The 19638-nt window shown below is 46.3% G+C and overlaps 1 protein-coding gene across 3 annotated transcripts in view; it reads left to right on the top strand.

Annotated features, from left to right (window-relative positions):
- FOXP2 (forkhead box P2) overlaps positions 1–19638 on the top strand; it is a 997693-nt gene that overhangs the window by 944752 nt on the left and 33303 nt on the right. For 2 of the 3 annotated variants that reach the window (XM_030215772.1, XM_030215771.1), the window contains exon 19: positions 6317–6406. The exons of the other annotated variant lie outside the window; for it this stretch is intronic. In XM_030215772.1, coding sequence (XP_030071632.1) covers positions 6317–6406 — 90 coding nt within the window. The remainder of the gene's footprint in view (positions 1–6316; positions 6407–19638) is intronic. 3 annotated transcript variants of the gene reach the window in all.

The raw sequence follows: 19638 nt of genomic DNA, 5'->3' as shown, positions 1-19638 counted from the left end.
TTAAAGTACAACAAACTCCATATGTGCACCTCAGGTGCCCTATCAAACATGAGCTCAGGTGCCATTCACAGCAGAAGCAAATTTTCTATCCATACTGTAGGGTATACTGTTGAAATCATAAAACAGCTTGCATTCTATGTTTGCTTTTTTAAATACATCTTTGTTATCCCATACTTTAAAAATAACCTGCAAGTAAATGGATAAGGTGTCTTCCTGTATGCATGCTGTGTTATGGAATACTAGTGTCCATGTAGCGCAGATTTTTTATTTTACTTTAAGAATTTTGTTTTTAATTCAAAGAAACCTGTATCCAGCATGTACTGCCTCACAGTTTCTCAAGAGAAGAACTAATTCCTATTTTATATTAATTTTTACCTGGGTTTTTATAATTAAAATTCTTTAACTTCTACAGTCACTCTGATCCTTTGCAAAGCTGCCACATTCAGATGCTTCAATATCCAAAATGTCAGTGGGCACAACACATCAGGCAACATAAACATGTATGTGCTGATATTTCAGGGGAACATACATATTTCTGCATTGTCACATAGCCATTTTACAAACATACACATCTGTGCTGCCAAAGCTATCAGAGCCTGATATCCTTTACCAATATTGCTTTCAGACGGGGACAAGAAAGACTGGGGGGATTAAGAGGGCAACCTCCCCTAATTCCTCCAAGAAAAGGAGCCATTTGCTAAAGTCTAGGTTCAAAATGGATGGGCTGTGTCGGTATTAGCGCATGACAGCCGCTAGCACAGCTTAGTAAATGGGGTAAGTGTAGTTTATCCACCATAAAGAAAACTACCTGACATTCAGCTGTACTTATCTGAGTAACAGGTGCTGCTACATGAATAAATGCCACTGACTGGGGCTTTACCACTGAAAATCTTTTCAGACTGCCCCAGCACTATCCAGGTAGCGATGGGATGGTCTAGGATAAAGCCTGGGCAGTAATGAGAGTTACCTGAAGACCAGCAGTATGATTATTGCCATTATCAGGATAATCACAGCTGCTCATTATAACTGGATATTCAGTGCTGATATCTGGTTATCAGCTGATTCTTAATATTTGGATATTATTCAAAACACTGCAGCCAATGTTTAAATGAAATGCTAACCGCGGAGTCTGATTATTGACCATTAGCTTTTTCTCTTCTGTTCTGCCATTTTTCATTTTTAACTGTTTCAAATTCGACATTAACACATAAGTACGTTCAATTTTTTTCAAACCATATACAATTATGTCTCTCATGATTTTGCCTTGGAATTATCACACTCCTTTATCTTATTTTTATACTATAGCATTTTAGAAGTAAACGTTTTTGAAAATTAGTGAAGGAGAAAGGGCAAAGTTCTAGGGATGGGCTTTCTTTTGCAATGGTATAGGAAATGTCAAGGACATATCCCATGCAGTTCTATGTTGTCAAACAAAATTGAACAGAAAAAACACATTGTGTGTGTTTTCTTTTTTTTTTTTCATTTGCCAGTAGCACACATGACCCCTCCTCATTCTGTAACAGATCACCTAAAGTTAGGCACCAACTGCATGCATAATTTATAGAATTCTAGCACTTACATGTGTAACAGTTATGCAGCTACATGCTAGGAGCATGTACACACATGCTTACCACAGCATGTACACACATGCTTACCACAGCTTAAAATGCTGTGGGGCACGTGCTCGTGTTTCCTATGCATTAAAAAATAGATTTTATTTTTTTAGCACAAGGGGCGGAGAGTAGGCATGTTTTGCATTAATTGGTTAGCATAGCTATATTGCCATGCAATTAGTGTGTGATTATTGTGTGAGCCCTTATCGCCTACAAAAAAGGTGTTGGTAAGTGCTCACACACAAATGGCCACGCACTAATGGGGAACATTTGGACATGGCCATTAATTAAAAAAATAGAAATCTTAGCTATTTTATCCATGTGGAAAAATGTCCATAGTGCAGTTGAATGACCCATGTAAGCACGCAATAAGGCTACTTTTTACCGCAGTTAGATAAAAAAGGAAATGTAAACATTTATATCATTAAAATTATGAAAACAAATATATAAAAATATACTACAAAATGTACCATTGAACTTTATACTAGAGATTGGGATGGGGACCCGCAGTAATCACGGGGTTGGGAACAGAGCTCATGGGAATGGGGACAAATTTTGTCCCCCCATGTCATTTTCTACTTTGAAGCCTGTTAATGAACTGGACTGTTATTTATATTTGAGTGATACAGATGATGATATTTTGATTTTTTGGAAAAACAAGCAAACATGCTGGCCACAACTAGCAAAATTTGCATGGGGGATGCTGTACATTCTGAGAAAAAAAAAAATGCTAAATGTCCCAAACATCAAGTTAGTAGGTAGGATATTCGAGCACACCGTCTGGTGCTAGGGGATAATCAGACTAGTTGCCTCACACAACCATAAGAAAAGTATTGTTCTCTCGCTACAAGCGAAATGGTGTGGTGCAAATCCTCATTTAATCCCCTTATTCCTTTTTTATTTATTCTCACATTTTTTATAACCCAAAACTGTGCAAATTCGCAAAAATAAATAAATATATTGCTTTTAAATATGTTGCTTTTAAACATTAACTTATCTTTAAAAGGCAGCAACACAGGGAACCCCCGCCGACATGGCCAAGTTTCGCATAGTGCTTTATCAAGGAAGAGGCTCTCTGAAACATAAAACATATCGAAATTAATCTCCATCCTTATAAGAAAGCAAACATTCACTTACTAGAGCTCCAATGACATCCTACCATTTCATCCTGCATAAATTCCTGCATATCAAAAAATGGCCGCAGCGTTTCTGCGCGAGCCTTGCATTTAAATGAGCTACAGCTGATCAAAGAGAGCCAATCTGATTGGTTACTCAATCTAAACTATGTCAGCCAATGGGTCTGCAGTAGGTCCGATTACATCAGCGACCACCAATCTATTTCCGAATTAAGCCCATCAGGAAATAAAGTTTTTAATTTAAATATCCATCTTTGCTCCCTAAAGTTTAGGCATTGGGCAAAAACTTTATTTCCTGATGGGCTTAAGTTAAGTTAATGTTTAAAAGCAACATATTTAAAAGCAATATATTTATTTATTTTTGCGAATTTGCACAGTTTTGGGTTATAAAAAATGTGAGAATAAATAAAAAAGGAGTAAGGGGATTAAATGAGGATTTGCACCACACCATTTCGCTTGTAGCGAGAGAACAATACTTTTCTTATGGTTGTGTGAGGCAACTAGTCTGATTATCCCCTAGCACCAGACGGTGTGCTCGAATATCCTACCTACTAACTTGATGTTTGGGACATTTAGCATTATTTTGAATACTAGTCCCCACAGTGTGCTGAGCTGGTGGTAATCAATTAAGAGTACATTCTGAGAAAACATCTTCTATTGCAGGAAGGACTGTGGAAGACAGGAGAGCTAAACTGAATCCTGATTTACTCATCCATAGATTAAAATATCATAACAGTGCTTCATAAGGCATATTTCTCCCCCGCTAGGGCATAGAGAACGGATTGTAATTTGTACCCCTGGACATTTTAACAGGGTGGATTAGGATTCCTTGGTAGGTCAGCTTTTGTTGGGATTGGAAGGGTAGAGGTTGGGAGGGGAGTTGTTATAATTGCTCATTGTTATTATTGTTTTCTATTTGTGATTTATAAATAACAGTTGCACAGAATATTATTCCTTTTTATTCTTTAATAAAAATATTTAAATACAAAATCATAAGCGTTCAAGGCTTCTGCAGATGAGGACAGAGCCCACGGGGATGGGGTAGAGACAGGGACAGAACCTGTGGGGATGGAGACAGGGCTCGTGGGGAAGGTATGGTTACAGAGACAGAACCCACGGGGCGGGGATGGGAACAGACGTTGTCCCCATGTCATTCTCTATACCTTATGCTTGTTCTGTGTGTACCTCTGTCCAACTTAAAGTATGCATTGTATTATCTTTACTGTAAAACAATATATTATAATTTAGTAAAATAAATCAGTAAACCACATGTAAAATCACCTTAAACCTTATGTAAAACAGGGTCTCTCTATAGTCGATGACCTAATGCAGATTATAATCTTATTTATTACTCAGGAACCTTCATGCAATACCAAAATGTACTCTTCTTTACCATGATCTATTCCATATATGTTATTTTCCATGTATGTTACCATGTATGTATACACCTTAACGCAATACCATTTGTAATTCTGTTACCCGGAAATGGCAACCACCATTACGGCAAATGTAAGCCACATTGAGCCTGCAAATCGGTGGGAAAATGTGGGATACAAATGCTACAAATAAAATAAATAAATAAATAAGTAAAACACCCATTGGCATATAGACAGGGGACTAAAAGTATCATACATTATTACTGTAATGTGCAATATCAAGCAGATTAATCAACCATCACCAATATTGTCAGCTATCAAAAAGGAGTAGAACGTCATATACAAATGTATCTAGACATGCAAACCAAAACTAGAATTAAAATCGATTTTTTTTTTATCTAAAGGGGATTGCCCTTTATTTTATTACTACTACTACTACTTAACATTTCTAGAGCGCTACTAGGGTTACGCAGCGCTGTACAATTTAACAAAGAGAGACAGTCCCTTCTCAAAGAGCTTACAATCTAATAGACAAGTGAACGGTCGGTCCGATAGGGGCAGTCAAATTGGGGCAGTCTGGATTCACTGAACGGTAAGGGTTAGGTGCCGAACGCAGCATTGAAGAGGTGGGTTTTAAGCAAAGACTTGAAGACGGGCAGGGAGGGGGCTTGGCGTAAGGGCTCAGGAAGGTTGTTCCAAGCATAGGGTGAGGCGAGGCAGAATGAGCGGAGCCTGGAGTTGGCGGTGGTGGAGAAGGGTACTGAGAGGAGGAATTTATCCTGTGAACGGAGGTTACGGGCAGGAACGTAAGGGGAGATGAGGGTAGAAAGATAGTGAGGGGCAGCAGACTGAATGCATTTGTAGGTAAGAAGGAGTTAAAACAAAGTTGAAATAGTCAGTCTGTTAACCATAAAAAAAATCACTCTGCTGCTATCAAAATATAACTACTTCAAGTTTAAAATAGCATTGCGAGTATCGTCTTGACTTAGGACCCTGTTTACTAAGACTTGCTAAGGGCGCACTAGCATTTTTAGCACACTCTAATGATTAGCACACGCTAAACTCTAAGTCGCCCACAGTTTCAAATGTTTATTTTAAGGGAATAACCAATAACATCCAAAACCATAAGTGGTAGCTACTAAATAGAGCTATTCAAAACAGCTTGCAAGCATATGATATACACTGTTGCATATATGCTATCTACCATTTGTAAATACAGTTGTCTTAATTATTGTGAAACATTCAGAAAGCACCTTGTCATATTTAATAAGATGAATGATGACTGAAACCAAGTGTGTAGTTAAGTTGTAAAGCTACAGAAAAAGCATAGGGTATAAAGTCTGCTTCGACGTTCAGTGGTATTTTGTTTTATTCATGTTACATATTTGTTCATAATGTTAATGATTTAAGGGGGTTGTTTACTAAGCCAAGGTAGCATTTTTTTAGCTTCCAGTAGAAATCAGCTGGCAGTAAACGCCAAGACACCCTTAGGAATTTACCATCAGCTGATTGCTACCACAGCTTAGTAAAAGACCCCCTAAATATTTGCACTTTTGTATTTTAAGAATTTCTACTTTTTATCCCGAAGCAGGTATGTGTCAAAACATGACTAAATTGGGTTTTAGTATAAGTTATTATGTATTTATTTATTTATTTATTTACTTACTTACTACTTATTTATGATCTGCTATATTTATTTGGCATATGGCCTTACTTTTTGTCTTCTCCTGTAAAAATTGATGTTTTTTTTTCCTTGATTGTTCTTTAAAATGTATAGGTAAGGGAGTTTTGCATTAGCCACCCATCAACTAATAAATAACTCTTGTCAACTACTGGGCAGTATAATTTATATGTTTGAATTGTTAGATTGCATTGAGATTTACACATATTACATAGCATTAAATTCAGCTATAGTTTAATGATTCTTCAGCTTGGCCTGATCATAATAGTTTCATGTAAGCATAATTGTCACAAATGATTCAAGTTCCCCTGCTTCTTATAAGTACATCATTCCACTTTTAGGTCATTCCTATCTTGTGTTACTTTATTATTTTTATTGTGTCTTACTGACATCATATTCCAGGCCCATTTTGTTGTACCTTAAGATCATTTGTGTCCTCCATTCTAGTTGGATCATTGTAATTGCTGTATCTTTTCACATTGTTCCAGTCCCCTGTTGTTGCACTTTCAGATCTTTCCAGTTCCTCCTCCCTCCTCTTGACAAAAGGATCATTCCAGCCCCCTGTCATTCCACTTTGAGATTGTTCCAGTGCCTACAACGGTGAGCCTTTTGCACTTTAATGTGATTATGAGGGTTGTTTGGGTTCTATATTGTACAATTAGAATCAAAGTAAAAAGAGACACAAAAAAGTAATTACATAAATTTATAATAAACTAGAAAGGATAAGAAAGCAGTATTGTTTCTTGTGGCAAAACAGGTTTTCACAATATCATAAATAAAACATTCAAAACATGTGCAAATGTAGATCTATTGCCTCTCAAGGTTTTAAAAAATAAATTGCAATTTTTGTTTTCAAACTAGAAAACAAACAGCTAGTGCAAACAAAATTATTTGCTTCTCCAGACATTACTATACAGGATATTATAAGCACTGGGAAATATGAAAGCTCAAGTCCACTAAAGGTGGTGTGGAGCAGATTTTCTTTTCATCATGTAAGCAAAATATCCAATAAACAATAAGCACACCGGAAGCATGCCACCTTTAATTAACCAAACATTAATCCCCATTTTTCAAAATCTGTTCAAAAGGTCTTACACTGAAGGAATACTTTCCACTGATCATGATCAGTATAGATATAAATATCCCCCTCAAATTTCAAGATACATTTGCAAACTATAAGGAATTGAAATATTGGTGTATAATGTGGAGGGGCATTTTTGATGTGACGTTCTAATGGCAAATTTAGGGGCCTTTTTGTTAATAATGGGCTCCCCCTTACCACTCTAGGATTATCACTGTCTTTCCACTTACACTCCAGTGTCCCAAATATCCACTACATAGTATTGTGGAGTGCTGAAAGACCAGTGGTGTTTAGTATTTTCACCCCCTCTCCAAACTATCATATATAACAGTTTTTGAGAGACAAAATACAAGGCCACACATATGAGAAAGTGAAGTTAGAAATTTTATTACTTACCAAGACAAAGTTACAATTACAAATGCTAGTTTCTCATAGGGGGTCACAGAGCCACAACACAGCCGTGATGCTTGCATCTGAGACTCCCCCCAGATAAGATCTGGTACGTGTAGTTTTATACAGGTAACAGTTATTCTCCGAGGACAAGCAGGCTGCTTGTTCTCACGACTGGGTGACGTCCGCGGCAGCCCCCACCAACCGGAAGAAGCTTCGCGGGCGGTCCGCACGCAGGGCACGCCCACCACGCATGCGCGGCCGTCTTCCCGCCCGTGCGCGACCGTTCCCGCCAGTCCTGTTTTTTCCGCGCCTGGAGAGAGTCGTGCGTCGCCGCTCTCTCTTGTCAGCCCCGGAAAACCGCCGCGTTTTCGCGTAATTTCTTAGTTTTTTCTTTTGTTTCTGGTCCCCGCGCGTTCCGGACCTTTTTTCCTTTTCCAAAAAAAAAAAAAGTGAACGCGCTTGTTTTCCCTCGTTTTCTAGCGGGGGCGTCGCGTTGCGGCCTTGTGGCCGCGCGACCGTTTTATTTTCGAGGTGTGATTTACCGCCACCATCGACGACTTTAATTTCGCCGACGCGATTTTTCCGTCGATGTCCTCGAAGGTCCCGAGTGGATTTAAGAAGTGTGGTCGGTGCGGCTGGCCTATCTCGCAGACCGACATCCACGCTTGGTGCCTCCAGTGCCTCGGGCCGGAGCACAATATCAAGTCGTGTTCTTTGTGTCTCGGTCTCCGGAAACGGACTCAGGTTGCGAGGCAAGTTCTACGGGACCGTCTTTTTGGAACTTGCGCCGGCCTCTCGACGTCGACCTCGACGGCATCGGTATCGACGGCCGGCTCTTCGGTACCGGTATCGATGCCCGCGAAATCGGCACCGATGGCATCAACCCCAGGAGAACAGGTCCCGTCGGCCCGCCGGTCCTCCGGTGAGGGTAGGGGTGAGAGGCCGCGTGGGCAATCGGCCCCGGTCACTTCCTCGGCCCATGGCCCTCGGGACCGAACCCTGTCTGACCCGGTTCCTCGGGACCGAGGGGGATCGACCTCCTCCTCCTCCATTCCCATTGGCACCGATGACGGGCACCGCAAGTGATCCAAGAAGCACCGTCATCGGTCGCCTTCGATGCGTCCGGCTCTCGGTGCCGGCGAGGAGTCGATGCCGAAGCGTCCGCGTCGAGAGGAGAGATCCCCTTCAGTAGTGGAGGTACCGGCGCGTCAGGGTCCTAGCACTTCGGTGCCGTCTCCTGGGCCCGAGCAGCTTCCGGCACCGACACCTCTACCGGCCCCCCCGTCTTTCCCGGCAGCGGGCCTGGACGAGTGCCTCCGAGCCATCCTTCCGGGGATCCTGGAAGGGCTGATGCACCAGGCTGTGCCGGCGCCGGGGGTGCTTGCGCCCTCGGCGCCGTTGACTGTGGCGCCGGCGAGCTCTAGCCCGGTGCCGAGGCCGTCGACACCGCCACCGCTTGCGGCGCCGGTCTCGACCGCCACGCAGGTGGAGTCCCCGTCGGTGTCGATGGAGGGAGCTTCGTCCCCGCCGGCGCAGGAGTCCACCGCTCGACGACACCGAGGCCTCGGTGCCTCGACGTCGAGCCGGTCCCGGTTAAGGACTCAGCTGCATGAGCTTATGTCCGATACCGAGGAAGAGGCCTCGTGGGGGGAAGAGGAGGACCCCAGATATTTCTCCTCAGAGGAGTCTGCGGGCCTTCCCTCTGACCCCACGCCTTCACCAGAGAGGAAGCTCTCGCCTCCTGAGAGCCTCTCCTTTGCCTCCTTTGTAACGGACATGTCCATTTGCATTTCCTTCCCCGTGGTCTCTGTGGATGAGCCGAGGGCTGAGATGCTCGAGGTTCTCGACTATCCATCACCACCTAGAGAGTCCTCCACGGTGCCGTTGCACAATGTCCTCAAAGAGACACTGCTTCGGAACTGGATGAGACCATTATCTAATCCCATCATTCCCAAGAAAGCAGAGTCCCAGTACAGAATCCACTCGGACCCAGAGTTAATACGGCCCCAATTGCCCCATGACTCGGCGGTCGTGGATTCTGCTCTCAAGAGGGCACGGAGTTCGAGGGATACCGCCTCGGCGCCCCCGGGGCGGGAGTCTCGCACTCTGGACTCGTTTGGGAGGAAGGCCTACCAAGCCTCCATGCTCGTGACCCGCATCCAGTCGTACCAGCTCTATACGAGCATCCACATGCGGAACAATGTGAAGCAACTGGCGGACCTGGTCGATAAGCTCCCGCCGGAGCAGTCCAAGCCTTATCAGGAGGTGGTCAGGCAGCTGAAGGCGTGCAGAAAGTTCCTGTCCAGGGGTATCTATGACACCTGTGACGTGGCATCTCGTGCTGCGGCCCAAGGTATAGTGATGCGCAGGCTCTCATGGCTGCGTGCCTCTGACCTGGACAACCGCACCCAGCAGAGACTGGCCGACGTCCCTTGCCGGGGGATAATATTTTTGGTGAGAAGGTCGAGCAGCTGGTGGACCAACTGCATCAGCGGGAAACCGCCCTCGACAAGCTCTCCCACCGGGCGCCTTCAGCATCCACCTCAGCAGGTGGACGTTTTTCCCGGGCCCAGCAGGCTGTGCCCTATTCTTTTGCAAAGCGTAGGTACACCCAGCCGGCCCGAAGGCCTCGTCAGGCACAGAGACAGCCCCAGCGCGCTCGTTTTCGTCAACAGCGTGCGCCTAAGCAGCCCCCTGCGCCTCCACAGCAAAAGCCGGGGACGGGTTTTTGACTGGATCCATGGGAACATAGCCGCCCTCAAAGTGTCCATACCGGACGATCTGCCGGTCGGGGGGAGGTTAAAGTTTTTTCACCAAAGGTGGCCTCTCATAACCTCCGACCAGTGGGTTCTCCAAATAGTGCGGTGTGGATACGCCCTGAATTTGGCCTCCCTGCCACCAAATTGTCCTCCGGGAGCTCAATCCTTCAGCTCCCATCACAAGCAGGTACTTGCAGAGGAACTCTCCGCCCTTCTCAGCGCCAATGCGGTCGAGCCCGTACCACCCGGGCAGGAAGGGCAGGGATTCTATTCCAGGTACTTCCTTGTGGAAAAGAAAACAGGGGGGATGCGCCCCATCCTAGACCTGAGAGGCCTGAACAAATATCTGGTCAAAGAGAAGGTCAGGATGCTTTCCTTGGGCACCCTTCTGCCAATGATTCAGAAAAACGATTGGCTATGTTCCCTGGATTTAAAGGACGCATACACTCACATCCCGATACTGCCAGCTCACAGACAGTATCTCAGATTCCGCCTGGGCACACGGCACTTTCAGTATTGTGTGCTGCCCTTTGGGCTCGCCTCTGCCCCACGAGTGTTTACAAAGTGCCTCGTGGTGGTGGCGGCGTACGCAAGCTGGGAGTGCACGTGTTCCCATCTCTCAACGATTGGCTGGTCAAGAACACCTCGGAGGCAGGAGCCCTCCGGTCCATGCAGTGCACTATTCAACTCCTGGAGCTGCTGGGGTTTGTGATAAATTACCCAAAGTCCCATCTCCAGCCAACCCAGTCTCTGGAATTCATAGGAGCTCTGCTGAATACCCAGACGGCTCAGGCCTTCCTTCCCGAAGCGAGGGCCAGCAACCTCCTGTCCCTGGCTTCGCAGACCAGAGCGTCTCAGCAGGTCACAGCTCGGCAGATGTTGAGACTTCTGGGTCATGTGGCCTCCACAGTTCATGTGACTCCCATGGCTCGTCTTCACATGAGATCTGCTCAATGGACCCTAGCTTCCCAGTGGTTCCAAGCCACCGGGAATCTAGAAGATGTCATCCGCCTCTCCACCAGTTGCCGCACTTCACTGCTCTGGTGGACCATTCGGACCAATTTGACCCTGGGACGTCCATTCCAAATTCCGCAGCCCACGAAAGTGCTGACGACGGATGCATCTCGCCTGGGGTGGGGAGCTCATGTCGATGGGCTCCACACCCAGGGTCTGTGGTCCCTCCAGGAAAAGGATCTGCAGATCAACCTCCTGGAGCTCCGAGCGATCTGGAACGCACTGAAGGCTTTCAGAGATCGGCTGTCTTGCCAAATTATCCAAATTCGGACAGACAATCAGGTTGCAATGTATTACACCAACAAGCAGGGGGGCACCGGATCTCGCCCCCTGTGTCAGGAAGCCGTCGGGATGTGGAGTTGGGCCTGCCGGTTCGGCATGCTTCTCCAAGCCACATACCTGGCAGGCGTAAACAACAGTCTGGCCGACAGACTGAGCAGAGTCATGCAACCGCACGAGTGGTTGCTTCATTCCAGAGTGGTACGCAAGATCTTCCGAGTGTGGGGCACCCCCTCGGTGGACCTTTTCGCCTCTCAGACCAACCACAAGCTGCCTCTGTTCTGTTCCAGACTACAGGCACACGGCAGGCTAGCGTCGGATGCCTTTCTCCTCCATTGGGGGACCGGCCTCCTGTATGCTTATCCTCCCATACCTTTGGTGGGGAAGACCTTACTGAAGCTCAAGCAAGACCACGGCACCATGATTCTGATAGCGCCCTTTTGGCCCCGTCAGATCTGGTTCCCTCTTCTTCTGGAGTTGTCCTCCGAAGAACCGTGGAGATTGGAGTGTTTTCCGACTCTCATTTCGCAGAACGACGGAGCGTTGCTGCACCCCAACCTTCAGTCCCTGGCTCTCACGGCCTGGATGTTGAGGGCGTAGACTTCACTGCGTTGGGTCTGTCTGAGGGTGTCTCCCGGGTCTTGCTTGCCTCTAGGAAGGATTCCACTAAAAAGAGTTACTTTTTCAAGTGGAGGAGGTTTGTCGTTTGGTGTGAGAGCAAGGCCCTAGAACCTCATTCTTGCCCTGCACAGAACCTGCTTGAATACCTTCTGCACTTATCAGAGTCTGGCCTCAAGACCAACTCAGTAAGGAATCACCTTAGTGCGATTAGTGCTTACCATTATCGTGTGGAAGGTAAAGCCATCTCTGGAGAGCCTTTAGTCGTTCGATTCATGAGAGGCTTGCTTTTGTCAAAGCCCCCTATCAAGCCTCCTACAGTGTCAGGGGATCTCAACGTCGTCCTCACCCAGCTGATGAAACCTCCTTTTGAGCCACTGAATACCTGCCATCTGAAGTACTTGACCTGAAAGGTCATTTTCTTGGTGGCAGTTACTTCAGCTCGTAGGGTCAGTGAGCTTCAAGCCCTGGTAGCTCATGCTCCATATACCAAATTTCATCACAACAGAGTAGTGCTCCGCACCCACCCAAAGTTCCTGCCGAAGGTGGTGTCGGAGTTCCATCTTAACCAGTCAATTGTCTTGCCAACATTCTTTCCCAGGCCGCATACCCGCCCTGCTGAACGTCAGTTGCACACATTGGACTGCAAGAGAGCATTGGCCTTCTACTTGGAGCGGACACAGCCCCACAGACAGTCCGCCCAATTGTTTGTTTCTTTCGACCCTAACAGGCTAGGGGTCGCTGTCGGGAAACGCACCATCTCCAATTGGCTAGCAGATTGTATTTCCTTCACTTACGCCCAGGCTGGGCTGGCTCTTGAGGGTCATGTCACGGCTCATAGTGTTAGAGCCATGGCAGCGTCAGTGGCCCACTTGAAGTCAGCCACTATTGAAGAGATTTGCAAGGCTGCGACGGGGTCTTCTGTCCACACATTCACATCACATTACTGCCTCCAGCAGGATACCCGACGCGACAGTCGGTTCGGGCAGTCGGTGCTGCAGAATCTGTTTGGGGTGTAAATCCAACTCCACCCTCCAGGACCCGCATTTATTCTGGTCAGGCTGCACTCTCAGTTAGTTGTTCTTCGTAGGTCAATTTCTGTTATACCCTCGCCGTTGCGAGGTTCAATTGACCTGGGTTCTTGTTTTGAGTGAGCCTGAGAGCTAGGGATACCCCAGTCGTGAGAACAAGCAGCCTGCTTGTCCTCGGAGAAAGTGAATGATACATACCTGTAGCAGGTGTTCTCCGAGGACAGCAGGCTGATTGTTCTCACCTACCCTCCCTCCTCCCCTTTGGAGTTGCGTTTTCATCTTTTTGCTTGTCATTCAACTGGCGGGAACAGTCGCGCACGGGCGGGAAGACGGCCGCACATGCGCGGTGGGCGTGCCCTGCGTGCGGACCGCCCGCGAAGCTTCTTCCGGTTGGTGGGGGCTGCCGCGGACGTCACCCAGTCGTGAGAACAATCAGCCTGCTGTCCTCGGAGAACACCTGCTACAGGTATGTATCATTCACTATACGTATTATAATGCAGTGGTTAATACCTATTGGATAGTATAATATAGTGGTTTTTACTAATTGGTTAGGCTAATATGTTGGTTATTATTTCTGAGAAAGTCTAAATTAGCTTTACTGTTCCTAGTAAGCACAGTCATCTTTCAGGGGTATTTTCCATTTCTGCATTTCTCCGAAACACCTGCACCACCAGGTTGCCACACAACGCTAATTTATACTTGCAGGCCTTGCACCTTCAACCCCCCCCCCCCCCCTTCCTCATTCTCATCACTGCAAGGGTATCTCAACTCTTTCCATTGCTGCAGTTCAAGTTAATGTCACTTCAGACTTTGGCCTGTCAGTTCTACTGACTTTTTCATACCCTGAACCAAAGTGTAGAGAATGGTTCATAAGATACACTTTTATAAAAGAACAGTAGGCTCTATGCGAGTTCAGCGCACACCAAAATGAGACTACCGCCAGGCTAGCCCGCACCCCTAGTGGTAATTTCAGATTTGGCGTGTGCCCATAACGCCTGAAAAAATTATTTTTTTTATTTTTTACCACACGCGGTGTTTCTGCGTTAATCAGCAGTTGGTCATGTAGCTCATCAGCCCTTACTGCTAGATCAATGGGTGGCGTTAAGGGCTCAGGCTGTAAATAGGGGCATGTTGGTTTCAGTTTTACCACAGGCCCTTTTCCAGTCCCGTTGAAAAAAAGCCCTTTTCCCAGACGTGGTAAAAACTGGCCCAGTGCGTGCCCAAAAGACACGCTTGCACTACCGCAGGTCACTTTTTACCACTGATTAGTAAAGGGATTCCTAAATGTTTATCAGAAAATGACTAAAAATGCAAGTCTATAATGGAAGAAAGAACTAAACTTTTTCTGATTTTCAAAACTAGAGAAAAAAAAACATGTTTTAGAAAGAGGACGCAGTGCAAACATCATAAAGGTTCAGGATAAATGTCTCCACCAATCGTAAATATAGTACATGAAATGTGCAATGGCAGTACTGGTCCCTGCATTGAGAAAACATCCACAACAATGGCAAAACGTATATATATTTACCTCTGAACGTGGAGGAACATTCATCAGTGTTCATAGTCAGAGAGCCAATTTTCAGTGTGCCAGAGACAGAGCACCTGTGCTTCAGGCTCAGGAGAGAACATTTTAAGCAACACCACCACCACCACCACCTGCCCCCCCCCCCCCTTATGCCACAATTTCTTTATGAGGACATGGAGATGCATCAGAGCCACCATGGCAAGGTGAGTGTGAAGCATTGCCCCCCAGGATCACAGCTCCACTCACGTGCAAGCACCATACATAAGCAGGGTCACATACAGTGAGGTCCCTTTATATTGCAATATATGCTATTGATTTTCATAAGAAAGAATAACAAAACATTACTAAAATCAGAATGTACTGAATATCCAATGACAAGTAATTATGGGGCTCCCTCCACAACATTCAATGCTAAAATGAGGGACTGCAAATATCAGGACCCCCCCTCCCACCCCAGCATCCTGCTGCATATCTACATACTGATGGGAACGTTGGCAGCAGCTCACTAAAGTACTTTGAGCCACCCAAAGGCACACCTGCTGTACCCCACTGCCCATCCCCACATCCCAGCAACTGTGTACATGCTCCACAGAAAGGCCAACGTGCTATCCTCTGTCCCCATAGTCACCTCATCTCAAACAGCACAGGTGCATACCCAGCCCCTCAGCCCCCCTCCCCCCCCCCAAAAAAAAAATTCTGGCTGTAGCCATCAGTCACAGGTTATGTGAGGAGCATTGCACAACATATAAAAAATAATAATTTATGTGACACCAAGAAGGTCCATCACTTGAACCCTATCTCCACCAACTTGTGTTTTGCAGACACTTAAATATCCTCCAAGTCCTTGAGTCACTCCAGTGCAGGTACAGGTGCATCTGCAGAGAAGACCCTAACCTAATCCAGCACATGAGGGAGCGCCTTAGGGCCCAACATAAGTACCACAGACATAGCACCCCTACAACAGATCTGTCCCCGATCAAGGCCTGAGTATGTAGCTAGCCTCATTACAGTGTGCCCACAAAACCCATATCCACTGGAATCCGTTGCAGCAAACCCCAAACCTATAAGATGACATGGAAAGGAAGGGGGGAGGGGGAAGCCCTTTGGACAGCATTTTCCCGTGACCAATAGAAAAGTGCCCAGTATATCACACACACCTACCTAACACATTGCAGCCACTATGGCAGGGGAAATAAAAACACAACCCCCCAAATACCCACGGTGGGAATCAAACACACATCCCTGCATTCAGGGATCAAAGTCCTAATCCCTGCACCAAGCATGTATTTGACAAAGGAATGTTCAAGGAGGACAGTACACTGACCATAGAGGGCCTTCATGGCATCAGTTGCCCCCCCAAATGGATGGCCTGTCATGGCCCCTAATCCACACTCATTGGAAATACCATGGTCAACTCCAAAGTTCAATATGCTGCCCTGTGATACATCACTTAAGTCCCAAGCTGGGGGCCCTTGAGATCTGCATTTTATAGTGCCCCCCTCTTATAGACACTGCCACCTATGTGTATACTTCCCCCCTACCCGGACACCCCTAAAGTATGGGCATTAGCTATGGGGTGGTATGCAGCCACTGCCATCAATGAGGGCCCTAAAACAGCATGAGTACTCCACAGATAGATGCCCCCAAATCTAGGTTTCCCACCTTGACCTCTGTAAACTGCATTTCTCCTGGGGGTCCCAGCAGAGGTGGCCAGAAGGATGGGAGGCTCCAACAGAATCTGTTGCTACTTCCTAGCCAGCATAGAGCACAAAGACATGGGGACACACATACATCCACATCTCTGACAAAAATAGTAATACTGGCCCCATCCATGCAACAGCACAATGCCACGCTGCCTCCCAGCCAATGCCTGCTCACCCAGGGCCATCCAACAATGTCAGAACCCATCCTGCAAGCCCATAGATAGACAGCCCTCTTGGTGGACAAAGCTCTGATATCATTGCCACTGGAGTTCCCTGCTATTCCATCTTGTTGATGCCACACCTCAGACATGACCCCAGGTAACAACAACTCCCCCAGAAGAAGTTCCTGTGGGACTCAAAACTGGCAACCCCCTGGATCCAAGGCCACACCCCAAAACATCATGCTGTGCCTCTAGTAGGCAAACATTAGGTAACGGCAAATGTCTTAGGGCCTGCCACAGCCTTCAATAACAGTTGAACTAAGGTTGCCCACCCCAACACTTGACAAAGGTGTAAGCTCTCTGGAAGCTGCTACCTAGTTCTACAAGGGGGGGGGGGGGACACAGGACTGCTGTCCCTCTTTCCACTCCCTTCTCCTAGATCATGACAGTAGGGCATCTAGGAGTGGGGCCTTTCCCGAGCTGAGGTATGAGGCCAGATATGGCCAAGGCAACTGTCTCAGAGACATGTGCAGGGAAAGTTGCAGGTGCATGCACAAGTTTATCAGGCAGATGTTTGGGCCATCTCCTTACCAACTGAGGGGCTGGCCTGCCTCCAGGCAGGGCAGTATCTCAGCTCTTGACTTGGATTGGGAAGGGCTCCACTTCCAGATGCCCTACAGCCATGAGTTCAGCCAGTGTTCCTCTGGGGATTAGGGGAACTGTTTGAAAGTGAAATGACCACAAGAGATTAACCCCTAGTGTAGCTAGTTACCTGGACATATGACTACAAAGCAGGTTACAGAAGCAGCATTGTGGGTCACAGTATAGGGTAGACTGCCCACCTACTTCACCATTTCATTCTGGTTAACAGTCTGGCCATTATCCTATACCAATGATGGCACCAGATATGGTCTGAAGGAAAGCTGGGGTTGATGGGGCTGCATGGTCTCCTAGTCCAGCTCCATGCTGGTGTCCCTTGCCAAAGATCATAGGTAGACATTTGCACTGCTGGCCCAAGTAGGGGGGGCACATGTACTGATGTGGGCCACAATTATCTACTCTTAAGCATTTCCCTGTCTGTTCCTAACAACTTGCAGCAGGAGACCAGCCCCATAAATCCCCTTCCCCTTCAGTCCCTTTTGGCAGACTGCATAGAGCTCCTCAAAGTAAAGGTGTGTTGTTTCACACTAGCCACACATCTGGTACCAAACAGCAGGTGTGAATACGCAGTGCCGGATTAAAGGACAGGCCAAGTAGGCCCGTGCCTCGGGCCTGAAGAGTTCAGGGGCCTGCTGCGGTGCGCTGATCCATTGACTAGGGCCAGTTCTGCCTCTGGCTAATGGACCAGGTAAGGTTCTGTCTAGTCCAGGGCGCCAGTATTAAAGGGCACCAAAAGCTGAACCCATGACATCACCTGGCCTATATCTCTCCGCCCACCCCACACATTTTCCGGCATCTCTCTGCACCTGCACATAGTCTGGCATCTCTCTCCCCACCCCTCACCCCTCTGTTCCCTCCCCTTTCCACACGGTTACCTTTTTTTCCCCATATATTTTTCAGTAAAATCCTCTTTGTTCCTGCAGCCATGGCAGTGCTACTGAAAAGCTGCCTGCGCCCTACACTGGGCCTTCCCTCTGATATGTCCCAAAAAGGAAGTTGTGTCAGAAGGGGGCAGGGTGAGTCAGAGGGAAAGCCCAGTGAAGGCCGCAGGCAGATTTTTACTAGCGTTGCTGTGGCTGCAGCCGGGGCAAAGAGGATTTTACTGAAAATAGAAAAAAAAAGGAAGGGAAGGGGAAGGAAGAAAGTGTTGTGGGGGGTGCAGGGAAGAGCATGGAGGTTAGATGAAAACAGGAGACATAGGTATTGCCATACTGTGACAGACCGAAGGTCCATCAAGCCCAACATCCTGCTTCCAACAGTGGCCAATCCAGGTCGCAAGTACCTGGCAAGATGCAAAAAAGTACAATACAATTTATGCTGCTTATCCTAGAAATACGCAGTGGATTTTCTCCAACTCCATCATAATCATGGCTTATGGACTTTTCCTTTAGGAAGCCATCCAAACCTTTTTTAAACTCCGCTAAGCTAACTGCTTTTACTACATTCTCTGGCAATGAATTCCAGAGTTTAATTACATGTTGAGTGAAAGTTTTTCTCCAATTCGTTTTAAATTTACTACTGTGTAGCTTCATTGTGTGCCCCCTAGTCCTAGTATATTTGGAAAGAGTAAACAATCGATTCACTTCTACCCGTTCCACTCCACTCATTATTTTATAGACCTCTATCATATCTCCTCTCAGCCGTCTTTTCTCCAAGCTGAAGAGCACAACTGCATTAACCTTTCCTCATAGTGCAGTACCAGGTAGAACCTAGGGGACAATTAAACCCCAGATTAATTCAATAGGGAAGTCATCCCATTCCCTTTATCATTTTCGTTGCCTTTCTCTGTACGTTTTCTAATTCCACTATATCTTTTTTGAGATGTGGTGACCAGAATTGAACACAATATTTGAGGTGCGGTTGCACCATGGAGCGATACAAAGGTATTATAGCCCTCATTTTTTTTTTGTTACATTTGTACCCCGCGCTTTCCCACTCATGGCAGGCTCAATACGGCTTACATGGGGCAATGGAGGGTTTTTTTTCATTCCTTTCCTAATAATACCTAACATTCTATTTGCTTTCTTAGCTGCCGCCGCAAACTGAGCAGAAGATTTCAATGTATCATCAACGATGATGCCTAGATCCATTTCCTGATCAGTGACTCCTAATTTGGAACCTTGCGTAGCTGTAATTCGAGTTCCTCATTCTCACATGCATCACTTTGCACTTGCTCACATTAAACGTTATCTGCCATTTAGATGCTCTGTCTCTCAGTCTTGTAAGGTCATCTTATAATTTTTCACAATCTCCTCGTGATTTAACAACTTTGAATAACTTTATGTTGTCAGCAAACTTAATTACCTCACTAGTTACTCCCATCTCTAGATCATTTATAAATATGTTAAAAAGCAGCGGTCCCAGCACAGACCCATGCGGAACCCCACTATCTACCCTTCTCCATTGAGAATACTGACCATTTAACCCTACTCTCTGTTTTCTGTCTTTTAATCAGTTTTTAATCCACAATAGGACACTACTTCCTATCCCATGACTCTCCAATTTCCTCTGGAGTCTTTCATAAGGTACTTTGTCAAACGCCTTTTGAAAATCCAGATACACAATATCGACTGGCTCACCTTTAGCTACATGTCTGTTCACACCTTCA

The sequence above is a fragment of the Microcaecilia unicolor genome, chromosome 10, assembly GCF_901765095.1.
Source record: "Microcaecilia unicolor chromosome 10, aMicUni1.1, whole genome shotgun sequence".
Lineage (NCBI taxonomy): Eukaryota > Metazoa > Chordata > Amphibia > Gymnophiona > Siphonopidae > Microcaecilia > Microcaecilia unicolor.
This window is presented reverse-complemented; position numbering and strand designations above follow the sequence as displayed.